This window comes from Amphiprion ocellaris, chromosome 7 (genome assembly GCF_022539595.1).
Source record: "Amphiprion ocellaris isolate individual 3 ecotype Okinawa chromosome 7, ASM2253959v1, whole genome shotgun sequence".
NCBI lineage: Eukaryota > Metazoa > Chordata > Actinopteri > Pomacentridae > Amphiprion > Amphiprion ocellaris.
Window position 1 is genome coordinate 34,753,463 of NC_072772.1, and position 23,995 is coordinate 34,777,457.

The 23,995-nt window shown below is 39.5% G+C and overlaps 2 protein-coding genes across 7 annotated transcripts in view; one reads left to right on the forward strand and one right to left on the reverse strand.

The window, feature by feature from the left end:
- The first annotated feature begins 64 nt into the window (after window positions 1-64).
- Window positions 65-23,995, forward strand: part of tsen34 (TSEN34 tRNA splicing endonuclease subunit) — a 34,064-nt gene continuing 10,133 nt past the window's right edge. For 4 of the 6 annotated variants that reach the window (XM_055012203.1, XM_055012205.1, XM_055012204.1 and 1 more), the window contains exons 1-7: window positions 65-1,747; window positions 2,579-2,857; window positions 3,858-3,987; window positions 4,055-4,345; window positions 5,220-13,093; window positions 22,920-23,201; window positions 23,752-23,860. In XM_055012203.1, coding sequence (XP_054868178.1) covers window positions 2,594-2,857; window positions 3,858-3,987; window positions 4,055-4,345; window positions 5,220-5,407 — 873 coding nt within the window. In that variant the 5' untranslated portion in view covers window positions 65-1,747; window positions 2,579-2,593 and the 3' untranslated portion in view covers window positions 5,408-13,093; window positions 22,920-23,201; window positions 23,752-23,860. The remainder of the gene's footprint in view (window positions 1,748-2,578; window positions 2,858-3,857; window positions 3,988-4,054; window positions 4,346-5,219; window positions 13,094-22,919; window positions 23,202-23,751; window positions 23,861-23,995) is intronic. The other 2 variants (XM_055012206.1, XM_035951662.2) reach the window with 2 other exon arrangements.
- On the reverse strand, window positions 5,642-18,082 carry mindy4b (MINDY family member 4B). Its single transcript, XM_023277778.3, has 11 exons — window positions 17,876-18,082; window positions 16,365-16,508; window positions 14,268-14,387; window positions 12,975-13,072; window positions 12,021-12,186; window positions 11,863-11,928; window positions 11,631-11,701; window positions 11,244-11,316; window positions 9,903-10,079; window positions 7,936-8,116; window positions 5,642-6,794 (listed from the first exon to the last, which is right to left on the reverse strand). Exons 1-11 carry the CDS (start codon window positions 17,936-17,938, stop codon window positions 6,652-6,654), a joined length of 1,302 nt encoding a protein of 433 aa, XP_023133546.2. The 5' UTR covers window positions 17,939-18,082; the 3' UTR covers window positions 5,642-6,651.

The window sequence follows — 23,995 nt, forward strand, 5'->3', positions numbered from 1 at the left end:
AGTTTGAAAATGTGGAAAAAATATATTTTCACAGTGAAACTTCTGATGTCCACATTTTCAACATTTTTGGGAAATTTTTGAACATTTTTTGGTGGAAAGAAAGAAATGTTAAAAATGTTTCTTGATTTTTTTTTATGTGAATGTTCTTAAAGAAAATTTTAGAAGTTTTACTGATATATATGGAATCACTTTAGATATTTTTAGGATTTTTACTCATTTTTTGAAAATATTTACAAGAATTTTCTTGCCAAATTTGGGGGATTTCTTTTTAAATAAAACTTTTAAGGGACCCTTTTAAGGAATTATTGGAGTTTTCTTCCTGAAGGTTTTGCAAATTTTCAGAAATTTGGTGAATTTTTTTGCTGAATGTTTGGATTTTTTTCAGACAAGAAGCAATATTTTTTGGGTGCCCATAAGTGAAGACAATAGGAGCGTTAAATAAGTTTTATTACAAATATTTGACTTCTTCAACATGAATCTTTAATTTCCTGGACAACATCAGGCAAATAAAAACAATAAACATTATTAGAACCAAATAGTTAAATTAAAATCCCCCAAAAAAGTAAATAAATAAATTATATCATGGAAACTAATGATCCTGTTCCAACAGAATAAATTAGCAGGTTAAAACTAGAAATCAGCAGTGTGTTTTTTTTTTTTTTTTTTTTTCAATAATAGTTAAAGTAATTTAGTTTAAACAGTGTAAATGAATGGGAAAAAATGCTAAAAGAAAGTAAACTCTGTTTTGGTACAGATAAATATTTTGTATTAGAGAAATAAAAAATGTTTGGGCTGAAAAAACTATTTTGGCCAAAGAATAAATAAAAACAAAATTTTGCTAGGTCAAAATTAAACTTATTGTGAAAATACCAATAAATATTTTTCCAAAAAATTACTTTGGTTTAAAAAGAAAATGTCAATAAACCTATCTTGACAAAAACTTAAAAAATAAATGAAAAAAGTAAGGTAATCTGTAGAACATTTTAGGTAAGAAAAGCTTTTGTTTATAATAAATCCTATTTCTGTAAAAAAAAAACAAGCGTAACCTATTTTGGTACAAAAAGCTATTTTGAAATGAATAAAAAAGCCTATTTGGTAAAGCAGAAACTTTTGTTCAAACAGTATTATTTTTGATTAAAAAAATATTGATTTTTAAATAATATTTATTTACAATTAGACCCAAAGCGGCTGAAACTTTTACCCGATTAACAGCTCTGCTCTGTAATAACCCACAAAACCAGTGGAGACGATCTACGGCCTCCTATTGGCTAATTCCGCCGTCAGTCAATCCTCTCTGTGCTCCTATTGGCTGTCTCCTGTTTGTTGCTATGGCGCGCTTGTTTTGTACTCTTGGACAGTTGTAGTGAGCGGAGATGCGCTCAGTCTGCTGTTACACATTAAACTCCGCCCCCACAGCACTGTGACGGTGATAACACTAAAGAAACCCAGTTCTGTTTACGACTCGGGGTTACGGTTAAAACTATAGCTGCGGCGGTTTACGGCAGGTCGTGAAGCGGAACTGAGAGGAGACACGTGCAAAAGAACGGCAAGTAAAATGTCATTACAACGAGTAGCAGTTAACTGACGGTTAAACTGGTCGGTTTACTGGGTAGTTACTGTTCACTGGGTAGTTACTGGTTTCCGGGTACCAACGGCTCCTCTGTCATGTGGTTCCGGTTCTGTGGAGAGACTCTGGTTCCGGTTGGAGCAGCTGGACTGGTGTTTTCATTCTAACTCGGATTTTCAGGTGAGGTGGCGGAAACACCTGAGGACCAGATTAAAGGAGCAGTCAGTCTGTTCTCTAGATGAAATTACGTTTTTTCAAAATCTGACAAAAATGGCACAAAATTGGTTCAAAATGTCTCAAACATGACAATAAAAACACAAAAATTTACCCATAATGACAAGAAAATAGTGCAAAATGACGAAGTTCTGCAAAATGACTAATAATCATCGTGACAATTTAGTTAAAATGACAAAAACCTGGCCAGTATTACATAGAATTTGTCGAAAATGATACATAGCTCAAAAATCTATTTCCAAAACGGCAAAAAATGGTCTAAAATGTGTCTAAAATGACTGAATTTGTCAAAAAAGACAAAAATCAATCTAAAATTAATCAGAATTTAGTCAGTTTAGTCAAAATGATACAGCAAGCAAACTAGTTCAATCTAATTTAACAAATGGTACAGATACTCTGCAGTGGCTAAACATTTTAGATTACATTTTTTAAGACCGACATTATTTTCTTTTGCATTTAATTGATGGTTCAGGAGACACTGACTTTCCTGACTGACATTAAAATACACAAAAACTGTCTGTAGTAACAGATTCAATATAATAAACTGCTTTCTGCTCTAGTTTTATTTACTTAATTGATCAGATCAGTTCTATTGCTGCCTTAATTCCGCTGCTGTGACTATTATTGCGTTTAGAGAATATATATATATATATATATATATATATATATATATATATATATATATATATATATATATATATATATATATATATATATATTTATATACACATACATAGTTTGTAATTAATTAAATAGTCGACTAATTGGTCGTTTCAGCTCCACTGGTCTGTGATGGAGGATTCTCCCTCTATGGACGATCATCAGGACTCCTCACTGGTTGTGGGCGTCGGCCTCTGTGACTCCGCCCCTCTGCTGTGGCGGCTGCAGGACCTGAAGACAGCCAGGCGTCTTGGTCTGGTGGGGGCGCTGCTGGGCTCGCTGCCCAGAACTCCCCGACAGAACCAACGTCTGGGCCGACCGCTACTACTGCTGCCGGAGGAGGAGCAGCTGCTGAGAGACGAGGAGGCAGCTGGAGCCCTGCCAGGACCAAACCAGGTTAGTTTAACCAGGTTAGCTTAACCAGGTTAGTCTAACTAAGTTTAACCAGGTTAGTCTAACTAGGTTAGCTTAACCAGGTTAGTCTAACTAAGATTAACCAGGTTAGTGTAACTAGGTTAGTTTAACCAGGTTAGTCTAACTAGGTTAGTCCAACTAGGTTTGTTTAACCAGGTTAGTGTAACTAGGTTAGTTTAACCAGGTTAGTCTAACCAAGTTAGTTAAACTAGGTACGTTTCACTGGGTTTGTTTAACTAGGTTAGTTTAACTAGGTTAGTTTAACCAGGTTAGTCTAACTAGGTTAGTTTACCTATGTAGTTTAACCGGGTTAGTTTAATTAGGTTGGTTAACCAAGTCACATAATAATAATAATAATAATAATAATAATAATAATAATAAATTTGCTTTGTAAGTGCCTTTCTTGACACCCAAGGTGACTTTACAGGAAAAACAAACACAACAGACCAGATAAAAACATACAAAAATATTTCAACAAATGCATACAGAGAGATAAAAAATCATACATAAAGAAAGAGGCAAGTGACTTAACCAGGACATTACTTAGTTATATCCTGGTGAGTCTACCTCCATCACTTTACCCGGGTCAATTACCAAGTTATACCAAGGTCTAATTAACTGCTTGAAATAACCACACATCACCAAGTCATAGCCAGGTTAGTTTACCCAGGACTTTATCAAGTCATAACTTCTAGTTTTACCAAGTTAGTTAACCAGGACCTGATTGAGTCACATCAGTTAATAAGGTCATTACTTAACCAGAACATAAACAAGTCATAATGAGGTCACGTTACCAGCTGCTAACCAGAACAGTTAACCTACTGGCTGGTTAATGGGGGCGGAGCTTATGGAGGTGTGTTTAGTGTGTTGTTGGTCAGGATATCAGCGGGGCGGAGCTTACGGAGGTGTGTTTGGTGTGTTGTTGGTCAGGATGTCGGGGGGGCGGAGCTTATGGAGGTGTGTTTGGTGTGTTGTTGGTCAGGACGTCGGGGGGGCGGAGCTCCGGCGGCAGTTCGAGGAGGATCAGCAGAGGAGCTTCGAGGAGCAAAGTGTTCTCGCTCTGGAGGACAGGAAGTCAGCGCTGCGCCGAGCCATGACATCATCACACACAGGTGAGAGCGTTACCATGACAACGTCTCTCTGTACCTGCTGTCCGGTCTGACGTGCTGGTCTCCTCAGGTTCAGAGTCCGGAGCTGAGGCTGTGGATGAGGCCCTCTGCGGCCGCCTGGAGGCCCTAGACCACAGCTTTTCCTTCCCTCAGTCGGCAATGGCGGTCCAGCTGAGCACGGCGAGGGCGGGGCTTAGTTACTGCCCCGAAGCCCGGGCTCACCTGCAGGCCAGCTGGCCAATCAGAGAGCAAAATAACCCCCGCAGTGACGCCAGGTACCAGGTGTTCAGAGACCTGAGGGGGCGGGGCTTCTACCTGACTTCAGCCGGGAAGTTCGGAGGAGACTTCCTAGTTTATCCGGGTAAGAATGACTTCACCTATGATCAATACACCTGATCAGAGTCTGCAGGTCGATCATTTAAACACGGATGTTTCAGGTATTGAGACGGATAAAGCTCTGTACCAGACTCCCTTTAAAAAAGTCACGTTTTAAGGCTCAATTATCAGAGGTTTGTTTCTACAGGGGTTGTAATGAAGACTACAGCTCTGTACCAGACTACCCTTAAAAAAGAATGTTTTTAAGACACAACATTTAGAGATAGCTCGCATGTGTTATAATGGAAGCAGCAGCTCTGAACCAGACTCCCTTTTAAAAAAGTCCAATTTTTGAGGAACAATAACCAGACTGTTGTCGACATGGGTTTCAGTGGAAATACTATCTCTGCACTAGACTCCCTTTCAAAAAATGACATTTTTAAGGCACAATATTCTGAGTCTCTTCTCTCGATGTTACGATGGAATCGTTAGCTTGGTACCAAACTTCCTTTAAAGAAGAATGTTTTTAAGGTGCAATATTTAGAGATAGTTGATGTGTGTTATAATGGAGACAACAGCTTCCTACCAGACTTCCTTTTCGTGGCTCAGTAATTGGAAATTTTTCTCTGCATGTTGTAATGGAAGTTCTGCGCCAGACTCCGTTTGAAAAAATGACATTTTTAAGGCACAAGAGTCTGTTCTCTGTATGTTATGATGGAAATGCTAGCTCGGTGCCAAACTTTCTTTAGAAAGTACATTGGAAAAAATCGTTTTTACTACAATAGATCTTATGAACATCTTTGAAATCTGTCAGTGGGGTCAACAACAGCAAGGATGGTTTAAATAAATAGATCCTGGTAGAAAATGAGCCAAGAACAAACAACATCGGTGGATAAGTTTGTGGTTGTGTCCTCGATCAGGTGACCCTCTTCGTTTCCACGCCCACTTCATCGCCGTCTGTCTGACGCTGGACGAGTCCATCTGTCTGCTAGACGTCCTCGCTGTGGCTCGGCTCGGATCCAACGTCAAGAAGACGGTGCTGCTCTGCTCGCCGGTGCCAGACGGAGGTGTTTGTTACACGTCACTGCAGTGGAGCGGGATGGTCTGACATCTGGATGGACGGTCAGACATCTGGATGGATGGTCTGACATCTGGATGGATGGTTTGACATCTGGATGGATGGTTTGACATCTGGACGGATGGTTTGACATCTGGATGGATGGTCTGACATCTGGATGAATGGTCTGACATCTAGACGGATGGTTTGACATCTGGACGGATGGTTTGACATCTGGACGGATGGTTTGACATCTGGATGGATGGTCTGACATCTGGATGAATGGTCTGACATCTAGACGGATGGTTTGACATCTGGACGGATGGTTTGACATCTGGACGGATGGTTTGACATCTGGATGGATGGTCTGACATCTGGATGGATGGTCTGACATCTGGATGAATGGTCTGACATCTGGACAGATGGTTTAATATCTAGATGTTTGGTGTTGTGTTCAGGGACTCGCAGCAGATTGTGGACTCCGGAGTCTCTTCAGAGCCCGGATTTGGCTACTGAACAGCAGATTTATTACGACTCTAAGTACAAAGAGCTTCAAGGTGAGACAATAAACTAAACAAGATGATAACTAAAGGACAAGTTTTCAATAACTTACGTCTGGGAGCTGAAAACACAACAACTTGGACTCAGTAAAAAGGACAATTCTGATCATTTCTTGTTCTTTCCTTGTGGAATTCGGTGAAGACACGAAAAGAATGGTTTCAATGTCTCCAGCAGAGGACAGGATTTTTATTTTTGATCAGTAGAATCTGATTTGTGGAACGTTTGACTAGACAAGGTTCCAGTTTTTAGATTTTTGGGACAAAATGTTGGTGCGGACTCGTTGGTAGGAAACAGAAACTGGTTTGTATAGAGGCCTATATATTATTATATGTTGTTCTGATAATAAATTACTTTGGTAGTTGAAGGAAAAGGCATCCCATTAATTGGTCTAATTCTTAGGCTTTAGATCTCGATGGAATGATCCATTGTGATCTACACAGATTGCAAGCAGTTTGATTTTATGTTTGTTTTTAATTGACATGTGTGATGCAGTTTATTACAGTTAAAGGAAGGAAGCTCTGGTTTCTGGACACTTTATTCCTGAAAGCTGCAGCTGATGATGGTCATTGAAAGATCAATGAAGTCCTCAGTGATGATCCAGATAAGTGTCGACCCTGAGCAACTGAAGACACTTCGTCAGTCAGATGCTGAAGATGAAGAGATGCTGTTTTCAGTTGTGTCCATACCAACAGACAGGGGGCGCTGTAGCACCAGATCCAGGCTCCAGGTGAACCTCAATAGAAAGGTAAAATGTTGTTCCAGTCCACCACTGCTCCGGCCCATTTGGTCCTGATGGTCATTTCCAGTGATGGAAACTTTTTCTCCGGCTCTCCATCCGAGTGTCTGGACGATGCCTCCCAGTGGTGAGAGTGAGTATCTGCAGAGGACATAAATTCAATAAAACACTAAGAAAGTGTCTGCAGACACTTGCCAGTTAGATGATCACTCAAGATTTATTCCACCTAAAACACTACTTCCTGTCCAAGGAGTTCTAGTTTTTGTAGGGTAAGTCTACCAAACAGTAGACACAAGTTAAGATTTTACTGGTTTGTTCCACCCAAAATAATTTTTTCTGCCCAAATAGTCATAGTTTTGAGGGGTTATTTTACCCAGAGTACTACTTTTTGTCTATGTATTTAATGGTTTCATGGTTTGTTTCACCCTAGTAGAACTTTCTAGGGAATGAGTTAAGATATTACTACTTTTTCCAATCCAAATACTGTTTTTTGTCAAGGTATGTATTGTTTTTAGAGGTTTATTCGATCCAAAATATCACTTTATGTCCAGGCAGTTAAAGTTAATTCCACCCTAATAGTGCTTTACAATAAATAAGGATTTTAAAGGGTTATTCCACCCAAAATACTACTTTCTGCCCAAGTATTTATAGGTTTCATGGTTTGTTCCTTCATAATAGTACTTTCTGTAGATTGAGTTAAGATTCGGCTACTTTTTTACACCCAAAATACCACCTTCAGTCCATGTAGTTATATTTTTAAAGATTCAATCCATCCAAAGTACTATTTTCTATCCAAGCACTATAGTTTTCAAAGTTTATTCCACTCAAAATACTAACTTCTGTCCAAGTACTTATAGTTGTAAAGGAATACTTCACCAAACTAGTATTTTCTGTCCATTTACTTTGAGTTTTAAAGGTGTTTTCCTCCCAGACAATACTTCCTGTCCAAGAAGGTATTGTTTTTAAAGATTATTCCACTCAAAATTGTACTTTATTTCTGAGTACCTATAGCTGTAAAGACTTATTCCACCTTGATCATACTTTCTAATGAACAAATTAGGGTTGTAAAGGTTTATTCCACCCATACTTTATATAGTTCTATTTTTGCTAGTGTCTGTGGAATAGAACAGCTATTCACCCTTTGGAGTGAACAGTATAGTATTTGTCCCAAAAAGAGTTATTGAAAAACAAAGATCCTTTAAATGTTGTTCTACAGTTGTGGTCCTGGAAATGCAGCCTCCTCCACTGCAGACAGATGTTGGATTAAACTTTAGGTTCTCACCGACGGTCAGCCTGGCGGTTTCTCTCTGGGAGTTCTGGCCGTTGTAGTAATACAGCTGGAAGAGATGCTCCATCCTCCAGTCGGACAGCAGCGAGCGGTTCAGGCTGAACAGAACCGAGTAGCTGCTGTTGATGCAGCAGATCCACACTGGAAACCTGGGAGTCTTCAGCATGCTGCCCACCTGCAGAGACAGGACGAGGTTGAGTCACATGGTGGCTGGATGCAGTTGATTTCTGGATGTACACAAATACATGGACTATTTTTACTGTCATGAAACTATAAATGATCAGTCCTCCCAAGCTGATGATGTCTTTCAGTTACGATCCTTCAGGGTCTGATGCTCGTGGAGACTGTCGAGAGTTAAGACACCAAACCTTCTGGTCTCCATCACAGTGAATGAATTAACAGGATTTCTTTGATGATTAAGGTGCATCACCATGGCAGGAAATCACCATTTGGGTTCATAAAACTTTTGAGAAACTGAAACCTAGAGGAACCAGGGTCTAAGTTAAGCTCCTGGAGAGTGGTTTACCCACAAAAAGTCCTTGCCCAGGGGCATCAGTAAGCTGTTTCCCACTGCAGGAACTCTACCAAAGGTTTAGGAACCTTTGGAGGCAGTGAAACCCATTGGAACCAGGTGGATCCACCACTACCCCTAGAAATTCATATTCTCACAAAGGATCAAGAAACTTTCGCATAACTTAAATCTGGAAGAACCAGAGTCTAAATTCAGCTCCTGGAGACAGTTTTACCCTTAGAAAGATCAGGAAGCTTTTTCAGGAACTGAAAATGTTTTACCCACAGAAATTTCCTGCTCTAGAACATCATTAGCAGTTTATAGGAACTTTCTACAGGTATTCAGAAATGTTGGAGTAACTGAAACCAGGAAAATTTTAGTCTAAATTCAGCTCCTTGAGACAGTTTTACACTCATGGAGTTGTATTTTCTTAAGGATCAGGAAAGTATTGAGAAACTGAAACCTGGAGGAATCAGGGTCTAAACTTGGTAAAAAGAGACGGTTTTACTTCCAAAAGTCCCTGCTCTAGGGCATCAAAAAGCTGTTTCCACAGCATCAACTTTCTCTAGGGATAACAAACCTTTTAAGCTACCTTCACGTCTTGTAGATAGTTATCTACAAAAAGTTGTATTTTCTGATGAGTCAGAAACCTCTGGAGAACCTGAAGGAATCAGGGTCCAAACTTCATTCTTGGAATTAGTTTTACCTACAGGAAGTTATATTTTCTGAAGGAACATGAACCTTTTGAGGAACTGAACCCTGTTGGAACTAGGATCTAAATTAAGTTCCCAGAGATAGTTTGACACCCAGAAAGTTTCTAGTCTGGAACATCATTAAGCAGTTTTTCTAGTGAAGAAACTTGCAGGCTGTTCTACCTCTGTAGGACCGCTTTCCTATAATTTCTTAAGGATTCTGAACATTCATGGTGGGGTTTAAGTGTCTCTGATTGGTCTAGTTTTGTCTATATTCTTGACATTCTTAATAAAACCTACAGAAGCAAACAGGTTCTTCTGCTTTTGCTTAGAACCAACAACATCAGGATGCAGGAGAACCAGAGATTGATGGACTAATGGCTGAATCTAGACTTTGATTTTTGCACAGATTGACATTCAGATGGAATCTTTGGCTCCTATTTTTGGCTCTTAAGTTAAGGTCCCATGGCTGCCTATTTAACTGGAGTGTCTGATGCTATTTTCCTGAGTGGATAACTTGTTATGTAAACACAATCACTCTGGAGCTTGTAATTAAAACATGATACATCCGTGTTGTGTTGCAGTCACAGAGTGAAATCAGACCCTGGACTATGAATTAATTGTTACACTGTAGCACAAAGGTAATTCCACCTTAACAGTAGCAGCTGTAGTCATCAGTAGTAAAATTACGTTACTACTATCAGTAGTACTAGTAAAGGTAGTGGTTTGGTTTAGTAGTAGCTGGTAAAGCCTCCTACCTGTGGCAGTCTGCCTCTGTCCATCTGCTCTCGGCTCCAGTGCAGGAATCCAACGTCGCTGCGAGACAGGACGCCCTGCAGGGGGTGCTCCAGAGGTCGGCCGTCCTCGTCGAAGTACAGCGTCCCATTGAAGACGTGAGGAGTTGCTTTGCCGGTCAGCAGCAGGTTCAGCAATGCCTGCAGAGATACAGGAGTCCTGCAGCAACTCTCACAAATACACAACCAGAATACACTGAAGCCTCATGGTCAGAGCATTCTACAGAGTACAGCGTAGAATAGTCTGACGGGGCCATTACAGGAACAAGTGTTAAAAAGTGTGATGCCAACAGACCTTGTTCATATTTCTGTATGACGTGTATTCACAAGTTCAGAGAATTTGCCTTACAAACCAAAACCTCACCTAAATTTGGTCAGCTGCCACCTTTTGTCTCTTTTTGGTCGTTTTTCTTTGTGGTTATGTTGCATCTCTTTATGTTGATTTTGCTTCTTTGTGGTGGTTTTGTGTCTCTTTGGGGTCATTTTATGTTTCTTTCTAGTTGTTTTGGATCTGTTTGCGGTTTTTTATGTTTTTTGGGTCATTTTGTGTCTCTTTTTGGTCATTTGCATCTTTTGTGGTCATTTTCTGTCTCTTTGTGGTTGCTTTGAGTCTTTGTCTTGGTTTTGTCTCCTTGTGGTTGTTTTTGCCTATGGTCATTTGGCATCTCTTTGTGGTTGTTTTGTGTCACTTTTTGTTGATTTTGTGTCTCTTTGGGGTCATTTCATGACTCTTTTTAGTTGTATTGCATCTTTTTATGGTCCTTTTATTTCACTTTGTAGTCATTTTGTGTCTCTTTTTGGTCAAATTAGTCACTTTTTGTGCCTCTGTGAGGTGGTTTTGTGTTACTCTGAAGGTTTTGTGTCACTTTGTAATCATTTAGCACCATTCTGTGGTGCTTTTTGGGTCTCTCTTTGGTCATTTTTCGTCTCTTTGTGGTTGTTTTGTGTCTCTTTATCATCATTTTCTGTCTCTTTGAGGTTGTCTTGCAGTTCTTCCACTGTTAAACTCCTATTACTTCTATGGGTGGTAGCCACAGACCCTCTTTTGATCACCATGTGATGATCCTCCACATGAAGGATGGATCATCCAACTGCTGCCTGACACGTGATGTTTGTGAAAGTTTTGCCCTCCATGAAGAAATCACAAACTCAAGTCACAAAAACATTTGTAACAGAAACCTCTTTCAGAACCTTTTGATCACATTGTGTACTACTGTTGATGCACAGGTAGAAGCACCTCACAGAGTGAGGACAGGACATCGTCTACATATCTGGTGAGAGGACATGTCCAGGTGAGCTTCTTACCTGATGACAGACGAAGTTGCCCAGACTGAGGTAGAGCAGGTGAGATGTGGTCGAGTCCAGATCCTCCTTCAGCCTGAGACCAAGAGGACAGCATGTAATCTGTGGTATTGGGACTTTTAGCTCACTGTTTATCACACTGCTGCCATGATAACCTGTAACTTCTAACTTGACTCTGGCAGCAGCAGAAACCTGAATTTAAAGTTCACTGGTCGGCTTTAGCCTTACAGATGAGTCTCCCCCTGCTGGTTGTTAGAAAGAATGCAGGTTTCCGAAGGTAACTTGTCTTTTATATACAGTCTATGATATAAAGTGTTGCTACATGCTCATATTTTATGGTGGTTTCATCCTGTAGGGGGCACTAACGTTAAGGTTTCACACTGCTGTTACCTGTCGACTGTTCGGGAACAGATGAGGCTGTACAGGAACAGGATGACGCCGTGACCTTCCTCCTCTGTAAACTACAAGAAAACACATCAAAGGCTTCTGGATTCATTTACCTTCATAGAAATTAAATATCTGCTCATATGTGGACATGAGGTCTGACTGTCTGTTGATGTGATATTGATACACAGAACTAATCGATCTGACTGATCAGCATTGGTTTCCTGGACGTACTTACACACTGGATGTGATCGAGGATGAACTTTCTCACGTCCTCCTTCTTGCTGAACGTGAACAGTTGCAGCTAAAAGAAATGATGTAAACAACACGTATGACGACGTTCGTTCATCACGCAGACAAAACAACAGTTAAAGTTCACAGAGGACTAATTGATACCCTCTCTGTGAAGTTGTCCATCTTATAGTCCAGGTGAGGTGTGATGCAGTAGTCTTCAGTTACCAAGGTAACGGTAGCACTCGCTTCCTGTCCAGCCAACCAGAGGCTGTCAGATAGCGCCGCCGCTAACGCTTTCTCCTGGTCCCTCTGTCCGACATCACTCAGACTGGAGGGAGATGGAGTAAAACAAACACATCACAGTTTACTATTCTCAGTAATGACTGATTGATCAGAACCACCAACATTTTAAAACCACCTTTCATAACTTAAGTCATCCCTCCCCTGGTGGTTTCACAGCTTTTAAAGCTTCACAATTGTTTACCAGGTGGCCATCTTGAATCATCCGCCTCCAGGAAGCTTCACCACCATCTTGAGTCCTCCCTCTCCTAGCAGTTTTACCATCATTTGTACCTTTAGTCATTCCTCTTTTGGCAGTTTCAGAGCTATTAACACCTTGAGTCGCACCTTATGATGCAATTTAACCACCATTCACACCTTTAGTCATCCCTCCCCTGGCAGTTTCACAATGTTAACACCTTGAGTTTCATACCTATTCCCTAAGTGATGCCCTTGAGTGATCCCTCTCCTGGCAGTTTGACGACCATTTCATACCGCAACACATGTAAGTCTTGAGTTATTTATTGGGTCTTTAGTCGTGTGATTTCTTGATGATAATTTACATCTGAGACTCTCCCAAATCAGTTAGAACTGAAGAAGCCTCTTAGATGAAGGTGAAACATTGTCAACAGCCAAAAGGAAATCCAGTTGCCTTCCCCTGAAGCTCTGAGGGATTTCCTCTCAGGTGTCAGCAACGGCATTGACGATTATATTTCTGCCTCCTGTCTCATCTCCACCTCACGGTGTCACGTTACAGATGTGTTTTCCATCATCTTCCTGTTCACAGGTGCAGGTATCATCTTCAACATGTCAAACAGAGTGATGTAATGACCTCACCTGTGCAGCGTCCGTCTGTCTGAGACACTCGGCCGGATGAACAGCAGGTGTTTGATGATGCGAGCCTGGACAACCATCTGAATGGCCCAAGCCCCGCCCTGAAACACACACCTGACCAGGTGAGACTACAGTTGTTGGGTTGCTGTAATGAATCTTGACCTGTCTGGATTTGATACAACTGAATGCGTTCTTTATGTTTCTGTATTTGTGTGCACCTTTTGTTTTTGTCTAAACTGTCTGGCTCAAGACACTCTTTGAAAATGGATTTTTAATCTCAGTGAGGTTTTCATGGTTCAGTAATAATTAACTGAAGGTGGCTGGTCTCTGACATGAAGTAGCATTGACTGAAGTTACCACAGAAGCCAGTACATCTCTGTGCAATATCACTGATTCTAAATATTATCAACTCTCTATTTATTAGTTGAACAGCAAAGTGTTTCCTCTTGTGAACAATCAAAAACAACAACTTTAGAAAGACTATATTGAAAATTCAAACCCAATAGTAGAAACTCAGTGCAACAAAAGTGAATCCACCAGAAACTTAGCTGAGTCCACCTGTGATTAAAAAAAATCTACTTATGAAACTTTACAAAGATGTAAAAAGATCCAGGAAGATCTACTAAAACTCAGTGAATCACAGTGTCAGCAGTAATCAGAAGGTATAGAAGGAGCCATCGTACCACTAATCATGACTGCAGTGGTCGTCCTGCTAAAATGACTCCACAGACGGTGAACTACTTTCACAATCTAGCTGTAAAAACAGACGACACCTTCTTCAGACTTGGCACAGGGGTTATCAGTGGAAATCAGAGTTTCTGTGAAGCTCAGAACATCAACCTCTATGGATGATACAAGATGAAAACCCTTGGGGTTTTTTTGGAAAAAGACTTGATGAGATTAAAGTTTGCTATAGAACATCTTAAGAAGTCTGATGAATGTTGGGAGAATGTTCTTTTGGTCAGAAAATACATTTGTTGAGCGTAGATGGAGTCTAGCATGTTTGGTGTGACCGTAACCAGGACCACCACAGTGAATGCTTAGTCCTGACAGTGAAGAACAGAGGTGTTAGTGTGATGATATGGGGCTGCATGAGTGCCAAAGTGCTGATGACATTTATAGATGCACCATGAATGTCTGGATAAACCAAAATACTGGCTGACTAGATGACTCCCAGTCTGCAGAACCATGAAGAAGAGGCCACCAGGAGAACCATCCAAAGAACAACATCAGACAAGGGTTTCTAAAGAACTCATTTTTGTTGTAAACTGTACTTCTAACTGCAATATTTCTCACCCTGTCGGTCTCCAGAGCGTAGGATAACTCTGAGTCGGGCTCTCTGAACTGGAAGAAGGATTTCCTCCACTCATAGTTGAAGACGTGAAATGTTCCACCAAACAGAATCCTCCTCAGGCTCTGAGCAGAAAGAGAAACAAGGTGTAGCAGATATCAAGTAAAACTGGACAACTTGACCTTTCCAACAAAGCCGTTTACTCATTTGTGCCACAAGGTGTTGGACAAATAACTTCCAATTTATATCAAATTTAACAGAAGTTAAAACCTATAAACAGCTATAGGTCCATCTTAAACACTTTTACTGTGAGGTAAATTACTCATAAATTCATTAGTACATAAATAGGCTATTATTTAAAAATGTTTATATGTATTCAGGGCAGTTATTGCATCAGAAAAAACAGTTCTAGTCAGTCCCAGTATGTCTTGAACATATGAGTTCTGGCCAGAGGTCATGAAACATTACAGAAGTCTTTGTCACGGTGCCCGCTGCTAGCTAAAGCCCCACAATGCTCTCTGCTTGCCAACATGAACTGCTTGTAGTAAACACAGTAAACAGTAAGAGGCTTCACCTGGTGGAACAACCAGGTACTACAACTGATCTACAGTACATTTACTGACATCATGTAGAGAATACAGGTTTCCTCTGTGTTTTGAAGCTTGTGAAGTCACAGTACATCCTACCCTCAAACACTACAATTACCCTCTAACACTACATTTACCCTCTAACACTACATTTACCCTCAAATGCTAAATTTACCCTCAAACACTACAATTACCTTCTAACACTATATTTACCCTCCAACATTGCATTTACCCTCTAATACTGCATTTACCCTCTAAACACTACATTTACCCTCTAATACTTCATTTACCCTCTAACACTACATTTACCCTCTAACACTACATTTACCTTCTAATACTACATTTACCCTCGAACACTACATTTACCCTCTAACACTACATTTACCCTCTAATACTACATTGACCCTCAAACGCTAAATTTACCCTCTAATACTACATGTACCCTCAAACGCTAAATTTACCCTCAAACACTACATTTATCCTCTAATACTACATTTACCTTCTAATACTACATTTACCCTCTAATACTACATTTACCTTCTAACACTACATTTACCCTCTAACGCTACATTTACCCTCTAATGCTACATTTACCTTCTAATACTGCATTTACCCTCTATAATACTACATTTACCCTCTAACTCTACATTTACCCTCTAACACTACATTTACCCTCAAAAGCTAAATTTACCCTCAAACACTACATTTACCCTCTAATACTACATTTACCTTCTAATACTACATTTACCTTCTAACACTACATTTACCCTCTAACGCTACATTTACCCTCTAATGCTACATTTACCTTCTAATACTGCATTTACCCTCTATAATACTACATTTACCCTCTAACTCTACATTTACCCTCTAACACTACATTTACCCTCAAATGCTAAATTTACCCTCAAACACTACATTTACCCTCTAATACTACATTTACCTTCTAATACTACATTTACCCTCTAATACTACATTTACCTTCTAACACTACATTTACCCTCTAACGCTACATTTACCCTCTAATGCTGCATTTACCTTCTAATACTGCATTTACCCTCTATAATACTACATTTACCCTCTAACTCTACATTCAGACAGCGTCCTACTGGAGCTTTACAACAAGGTTCCTGCTTATCTATATAACATTACAAAACAGACTGGAGGCAAAAATGCAGTTTTTTCTTACTGCATTGCAGAGATATTCAGTTGTCAAACAGATACATTAGATCAATTCAATAACTTTAATGTACTTGAAGTGTGTGTTACAGAGGGAAATAGTATCAGATTGGGAGTCTGTATCTGCAGATGCTAAAAATTAAATGACTTGGACCAGATTGAAGACAAAAAACCTGGTCAGGACATCCCTAATTTTTGGCATTTGTCCTAGCATGTATTAGGACATACTCAGTGTTTTTCTGTCTTGCTATAGAGTAAGGTAGTATGGATACTGGAACACAACCATCCAGATTTAGGTGTTGTTATGTAACCAGCAGCAGTGTCAGGTGACGGCGTTACCTCAGTCAGCTGGGGGGTGACCGGCGTCCCTCCGAGGCTGGGGGAGATCACCAGCCTCCTGGGGATGGAGCAGAGCGGCGTGAAGGTCCTGCTGGGTGGAGGCGCCTCCTCCTGGTCCTCCTCCTTCCCCACATCCAGCAGCTTCTGCGGGGAAAACGACAAGCTCAAACACTCGAACAAAAATAAACCTCGCACTCTAAAAAATAGTGTTCGCATCCATCTTTATGAGTTCAGACAACGTCTAACTAAATTTTATTCAGTTAGAAGAATTAGCTTTTCCTCTACAAAGAGACAATAAAAAAATCATACAACTTTCCAATAATTTGCCATAATATGTCACTTTTAAAACTTTGCCAAAAGTAAAGCGATCATTATAACTGGATTCTGTAAAAAACTAAAAATTCTGCACTCTTCAGGAAAACCAAGAAGATATGACTGACTTGGCTGTGATCAATAATCAAGTGACAAAAATTCTGCGAGTTTTTAGGTTGAACTGCAGGCAGTGTTTCTACAGAGAGTCTGAAAGGAAAGTAAAACCTCCTGGATGAATAAAATAAATGCAACATGGCTCAGAAACAGTGAACAGAGGAGCATGTTGTTGGAAGATACATTCAGCATGGTGAAACATCTTTCTACTGATAATGAGCAGAGTAGAGAGAAAAAGTTTGTCGAGGTTGTAAACATGGAAGTAGTTAAATATCTGCGTATAGAACGGGGAGACAATATATTTTCTAGTGTTGATAGCAACTGTTGACACTTGGGAGAATGTTGGACATGTAGATTCCAGGTTTGGACATTTATTGTGCAAAAAAAACTGTAAAAATTCTACTTTTTCAAAATGATTTATGAGATTACAAATTGGTCATTTTAAACAGATGACATTTCATTTTTGAGTTTAAGTGATTGTGGATGCATTTTGAGAGTTTCTGGACATTTTGGACAAGTTTTTAGTCATTTTAGACCAGTTTCAAGTCATCTTCAATTGGTTTGAGTCATTTCAGATGAGTTTTAAGTCATTTTGGACAAGTTTTGCTTAATATTAGACAACTTTCAAGCTATCTTTGATTGGTTTGAGTCATTTTGGATGAGTTTTAAACCATTTTGAGCAAGTTTAGAGTTACTTTAGAGCAGTTTCAACTCATCCTTGACAAGTTTCGATTAATATTAGACAACTTTCAAATCATCTTGGATTAGTTTGAGTCATTCTGGATGACTTTAGAGTCACTCTAGACCAGTTTTAAGTCATCTTTGATTGGGTTGACTCATTTTTTAAGTTATTTTGGACACATTTTATGCAATAAACAAAGAAATTCAACTTTTTAAGGATTTCTGTCATTCTGGCCGTGTCAAACTTCACTGAAGATATTTCTGAGTTTTTTCTCCTTCTTCATGGTTTCCATAGAGCTGCAGGACTTTAGATTGCAGTGAAAATGTAGGGAAAAATGTGACTAGAGCAAAATAAAGATAAATGATGTATTAGTAAGGATATAAAATAAACAGCAGTTACTCACATCAGGGTTTTTGTTCACTTCCTCTTCAAGCAGCTTGATGTAGTTGAGCCTGCAGTCTGTCATCACCAATACTTCTAAACTACTCCCAGTACTACAGTTGTACTACAGTTGTACTCCTGACCACAGCCGACAGATCTGTGATGCTACGCTGACGTTCATGCTGTTAAACTAAAATGCTGACTGCAGTAAGAGCTGCACACCTGAAGCCAGCAGCAGGTAGATGCTGCATGAAACTGAATCCTGACTGATACTCGATCACTTTCTGCACTGCAACAAACAGCTGACCATGAGAGTTCATCACAACCAGCAGGGGGAAGAGCTGAGCAGTTTAGCCCTCTAAACTACAGTTTATTGTCTTTGTAAACTGCAATCTGAAGCTCTGTACCTCTACGGAAACAGAAAAATCACAAAGAAGGAGAGATAACTCAAAAATGTCATTTTAAAACCTGCAAAAGTTAAATTTCTTTGATTATTTTACAACAGTAAAAAAAGTAAACCTATCATGGAATCAACATGTACAACAACTTTCCAAGTGCCAACAGGTGTTACAGAAGTCTACATAAAATAGACCTTTAACTGCATTTTTCTGTAGTTGTCTCGTCTCTGCTCTGTGGAAACACTGCCTGCAGTTCATTAGAAAACTCTGAATACGTTGTGTCACACGACTGTTGGTCGCGGCTCAGTCAGTCATGGCTTCAATTAAGAAAAAATATAAATTATAAAGAAAAAGTCAAGAAACAAAATTAAAAAGCTGACATTTTGAGGGGAAAAAAGCCTAAATTGTATAAAAATGTCAATAAAAATGTGAGAAACATCTTAATTTCAATTTAAAAAAAGAAGTACTGATTAAGTTTTTTTTTTGGTCCCTAATCCAGTATTTAGTACCTGCTGATACCATTTCCTGAATAACTCATCCTTCAAGTATTGTAGATTAACTGTGGTTGCTCTAGTCAAGCTACTAAACGGGCACCATGACAAAGTCTTCTGTTGGGGTTTAATGACCTCCACTCAGTACACATGAGTAAAATTAAGTCTATTTTATATACAAATGGTACATATTATAGCTGTCTTTGTGGCTCAAACAGCTGATGTATCTGTGATCATCCTAATCCAGTGGATATTAAATGTATATATAAACATATGTAGAAATAGAGGCATGTAGACAACAATAAGTTTATGAATTTAACATGAAGATACTCACAACTGTGTGTTTTGTCTGCAACCTGCAGGAAAACAACACAACAGAATATCACAGATTTTTCACTTAAAGACAGAGTACTGAAGATTTATCACTAATTATAACAGCCAGCCAACCAACCAACCATCCAACATGCAACCAACCATCCAACCAACCAACCAACATGCAACCAACCATCCAGCCAACCAACATGCAATCAACCAACTATCAGCCAACCAACTAACCAACCAACAACCAACCAACCAACCTGCCACTAACCAACCAACCAATCAACATGCAACTAACCAACCATCCAACATGCAACTAACTAACCAACCAACCAACATGCAACCAACTAACCATCCAACATGCAACCAACCATCCAACCAACCAACATCCAGCCAGCCAACCAACCAACCAACCAACCAACCAACCTGCAACTAACCAACCAACCAACCAACAAGCAACTAACCAACCAACCATCCAACATGCAACTAACTAACCAACCGACCAACCAACCAACATGCAACCAACCATCCAACCAACCAACATGCAATCAACCAACCAACCAGCCAAACAGCCAGCCATCCAACCAATCAACCAACATGCAATCAACCAACCAACCAGCCAAACAGCCAGCCATCCAACCAATCAACCAACATGCAACCAACCAACATGCAACTAACCAACCATCCAACATGCAACCATCCAACCAATCAGCCAACATGCAACCAACCAACCAATCAACCAACCAACCAACCAACCAACCAACCAACATGCATCCAACCGACCAACATGAATCTAACCGACCAACATACATCCAACCAACCAACCATGCAACCAACCATCCAACATGCAACCAACCATCCAACCAATCAACATCCAATCAACCAACCATCAGCCAACCAACCAACCAACCAACCAACCAGCCAGTCAGTCAGCCAGCCAGCCAGCCAGCCAGCCAACCAACCAACCAACCAACCAACCTGCAACTAACCAACCAGCCAACCAACATGCAACTAACCAACCAACCATACAACATGCAACTAACTAACCAACCGACCAACCAACCAACATGCAACCAACCAACCAACCAACCAACATGCAATCAACCAACCATCAGCCAACCAGCCAGCCAACCAACCAACCAGCCAAACAGCCAGCCATCCAACCAATCAGCCAACATGCAACCAACCAACCAACCAACATGCAACTAACCAACCAACCATCCAACATGCAACTAACCAACCAACCGACCAACCAACCAACATGCAACCAACCATCCAACCAACCAACATGCAATCAACCAACCATCAGCCAACCAGCCAGCCAACCAACCAACCAGCCAAACAGCCAGCCATCCAACCAATCAGCCAACATGCAACCAACCAACCAACCAACATGCAACTAACCAACCAACCAACATGCAACCATCCAACCAATCAGCCAATATGCAACCAACCAACCAACCAACCAACCAACCAACCAACCAACCAACCAACCAACCAACCAACATGCATCCAACCGACCAACATGCGTCTAACCGACCAACATACATCCAACCAACCAACCATGCAACCAACCATCCAACATGCAACCAACCAACCATCCAACATACAACCAACCAACCAACCAACCATCCAACATGCAACCAACCAACCATCCAACATCCAAGCAACCAACCAACATCCAACCTGCAATCAAGCAACCAACCAACCCACCAGCCAACCAATTCAATTTTTCATTTTAAATGTGAAAACTTTCCTCCTCTGCTGCAGTTCGGACACCTCGCCCAGGATCTGCTGAAGCTTCGCCTCCATCTGAAAACACATGCATTGAACATTTTCACAAAATTGTTTTTTAAAAAAATGAAATCAGCATTTACAACATTTTCTAAGGGCCTACAGGTGTTTATTACTACTAGTGAAAAATAAATGGTGACTCTACATCCCATAGATAATTAAGTACTTACGTTGTTTCCATACTCATCTCCTGTCAGCAGTTTAGCTGAGAACTCCCTGAATATTTATTAAACCACTGTTGATCATAGCCAAGTCACTAAAGGTTTCATAATTATATCAAAAAGTACAAAATTATTTGGTTTTTACAGAATCTGGTTCATGCAAGTGGTTTATTTTTCACAATTTTTTAAATGAGACATGCAGAATAAAGTGATTTCTCTTAAGAATGACAATTTCAAGCTTAGATTTGATTGTTTCTCTGCAGAAATTTGAAAATCCTGCAGTTTTTTTCCCTGTTTGTACAGTTTCTACCCCCAAGTCTTGGTATTCGTCTTCAACCCACCAAACAGAGTGTAAATGCTCACAACTGCTGGAAGATTTTAACAAGAGTCAAAATCAGAAGATACAGAAAATGTCTGAAAATAATCCAAAGTATCTGAATATTATTGATCAGGATGATTTTACCTGCAGCCGATCAGATGAAGCTTCCTCAGACTGACTCAACTGAACCTGAACCGTCTCTTTTGTTGTTATGCCCTCAGCTCAGTCTTCCAGGAAACAGTCCAACCCCCAGCAATGGACTCATTAAAGGGAATTAACCTCCGAACCAATGAATCGGTCTGTCAGCGAGTCAACACAGGACTGGTAGAGATTAGTTATAGTGAAGGCTGCAGAGTTCAGCTCAAACAAACTAATTAAATCCCTTCAAGAGCCTTAATGAGCAAACAATGCTGTGTTTATAGAAGAAAATGGGAAGAAACCTTCCAGATTCATGTTTTTGAACCATTTTTTCAACCATTTTTAGATCATTTCATTTATTCTGAGTGTAAACTGATCTTCAGTTGACAATTAATTTCATTTATGTAAAAACAGTGATAAAAAGTGAACATTCACATTTCTGAGGCTGTAATCAGACAAAATAGAAAATTAGCTGAAATCTACCCAAAAAGGATTCAAAAAATGTCACAAATTTGTGCCTGATTTCCTCTAAACTGAGCCTGATTTTTGAGATTTCATGCCTGATTTTTTCTATCTTGATCTGATCTTTTAGACTTTGTACATGATTTCTTCTAAAGTAAGTTGGATTTTCAGGTTGTGTTCCTGATTTTTTTTCTAAACTGAGTCTCATTTTTAGATTCTTTTCCTGATTTCTCTAAAATTAATTGACATATTTTGAATTTGTGTCTGATTTCTCTTAAATTAATTGTCATTTTTAGATTTTGTCCCTGATTTCTTTGAACTGAGTCTTATTTTTAAATTGTGTTCCTAAATTATTCTAAACTGAGTCAGATTTTTTTTAAATTTTGGTCCTAATTTCTTCTCTCTTGGGCTGATTTTTTTAGGTTTTGTTTCTGATTTCTTCTAAACTAAGTCTGATTTATAGGTTGTGTTCCTGATTTAACCAAAGTCAGATTTTTAGATATTGTTCCTGATTTCTTCTAACCTGGGTCTGATTTATTTATTTATTTTTGTAGACTTTGTACTTGATTTCTTCAAAATTAGGTCAGATTTTTAGATTTTGTTCCTGATTTCTCCTAGTTTACAGTAAGTTAGATTTTTAGATTTTGTGTAATTGGTGAACTAAGTCTGATTTTCAGTCTTTGGGCCTGATTTCTTCCAAACCAATTTGGATTTTCAGATTTTGTCAGGATTTCTCCAAACTGAGTCAGACTTTTTTTGTTTCTTAGCCTGATTTCTTCTTGTGGTTCTTTTCCTTGAAGTCAGTTTAAAGAGTTTGTGCCTGATTTCTTTTAAACTGAGTGTGATTTCTGGATTTTCTGTCCAGATTCTTCTAAACAGAAACAGATTTTTAGAATTTATGCTTATCTTTTTTCCAAACGGAGTCAGATTTTTCAGACTTCATCCATGACTTATCTTATTCTCTGTCTGGTTTTCTGTCTATCAGGTCTTTCAGGTTTCTGGGGGTCTGGTGAGTCTCAGTCTGCCATCAGCTGGATGAAATCCTTTCCTTTAATTGTTCCTATTGAACAAGACACCACAATTAACAACAACAGGACACCGACCCCCTGCAGAACCACGTGGTCGTGTTCTTCAGGTTCCACTCAGACCCGATTGTTGGATTCACTCAACAGGTCTACAGATAAATGGACGGTTCGGTGTCACTGTGGGAGACGAGACAAAAGAAAAACCTCCTTCAGTCTGAATCAGAACCAAATCCTTTAAACAGGTGAGATCTCAGAGGAGCTGATGTTTACGCTCCTAAAGCTTTATAATCAATATTTATATGGATAGTTCCACTGATTTCACCTCAGTATGGGTCACACAGCTGATTAAATACAGAAGTAATGAAACATTTCCAATATCTTTTATTATGTATTTAGTACTTTTGGATTCTGTTTTGCACTGTGGTCACTAGAACTTAAAACCTGGAGCTTCTCACTGAACTCTTTGGTTTTATTCCTGACTTGCATTGACTTGTAACTGAGAAAATGCAGCTTCTATACCAGTCCAAGTGGTCCAGGTAACGGACCATTTGGACTTGTATAGAAGCTGCTTTTTCTCAACAATTGAAAGAAAAACTCTGAATAATTTAAACTTCTATGCAGATGACTTGTATTTTTGTGTTCACACTTTTGTAAAAAGTAAGAAACTGTTGTTTATGTGGTTTTGGTGCCTTCAGTTGGTCTACAGAGTTCTGAAACCTCAGATGATGTAAATCAAGAATAGAATTTAGTCTCAGTCTGTCTTAAAGGGCATCTTGTTCTTCTGTTACAAAGGATTCCAGCGGTGAATCCACATTTAAAAGTCGTCTTGTTCACTGGAAACCAAAGAAAAACCAAAGCGCCATCAGAACCAATGAAGAACCTCCAACAGCAGCATTAGACGGTGAGTCCTGAAGCACCAACACCGCAAACCATGTTCCCATGTAATTATCAACTGAATTTAAAGTGTTTAAGGCAAACAAGTTACTGATAACATCCAACAAGTGTTCAGAAGGAACACTGGAAACCAAACAGAGAC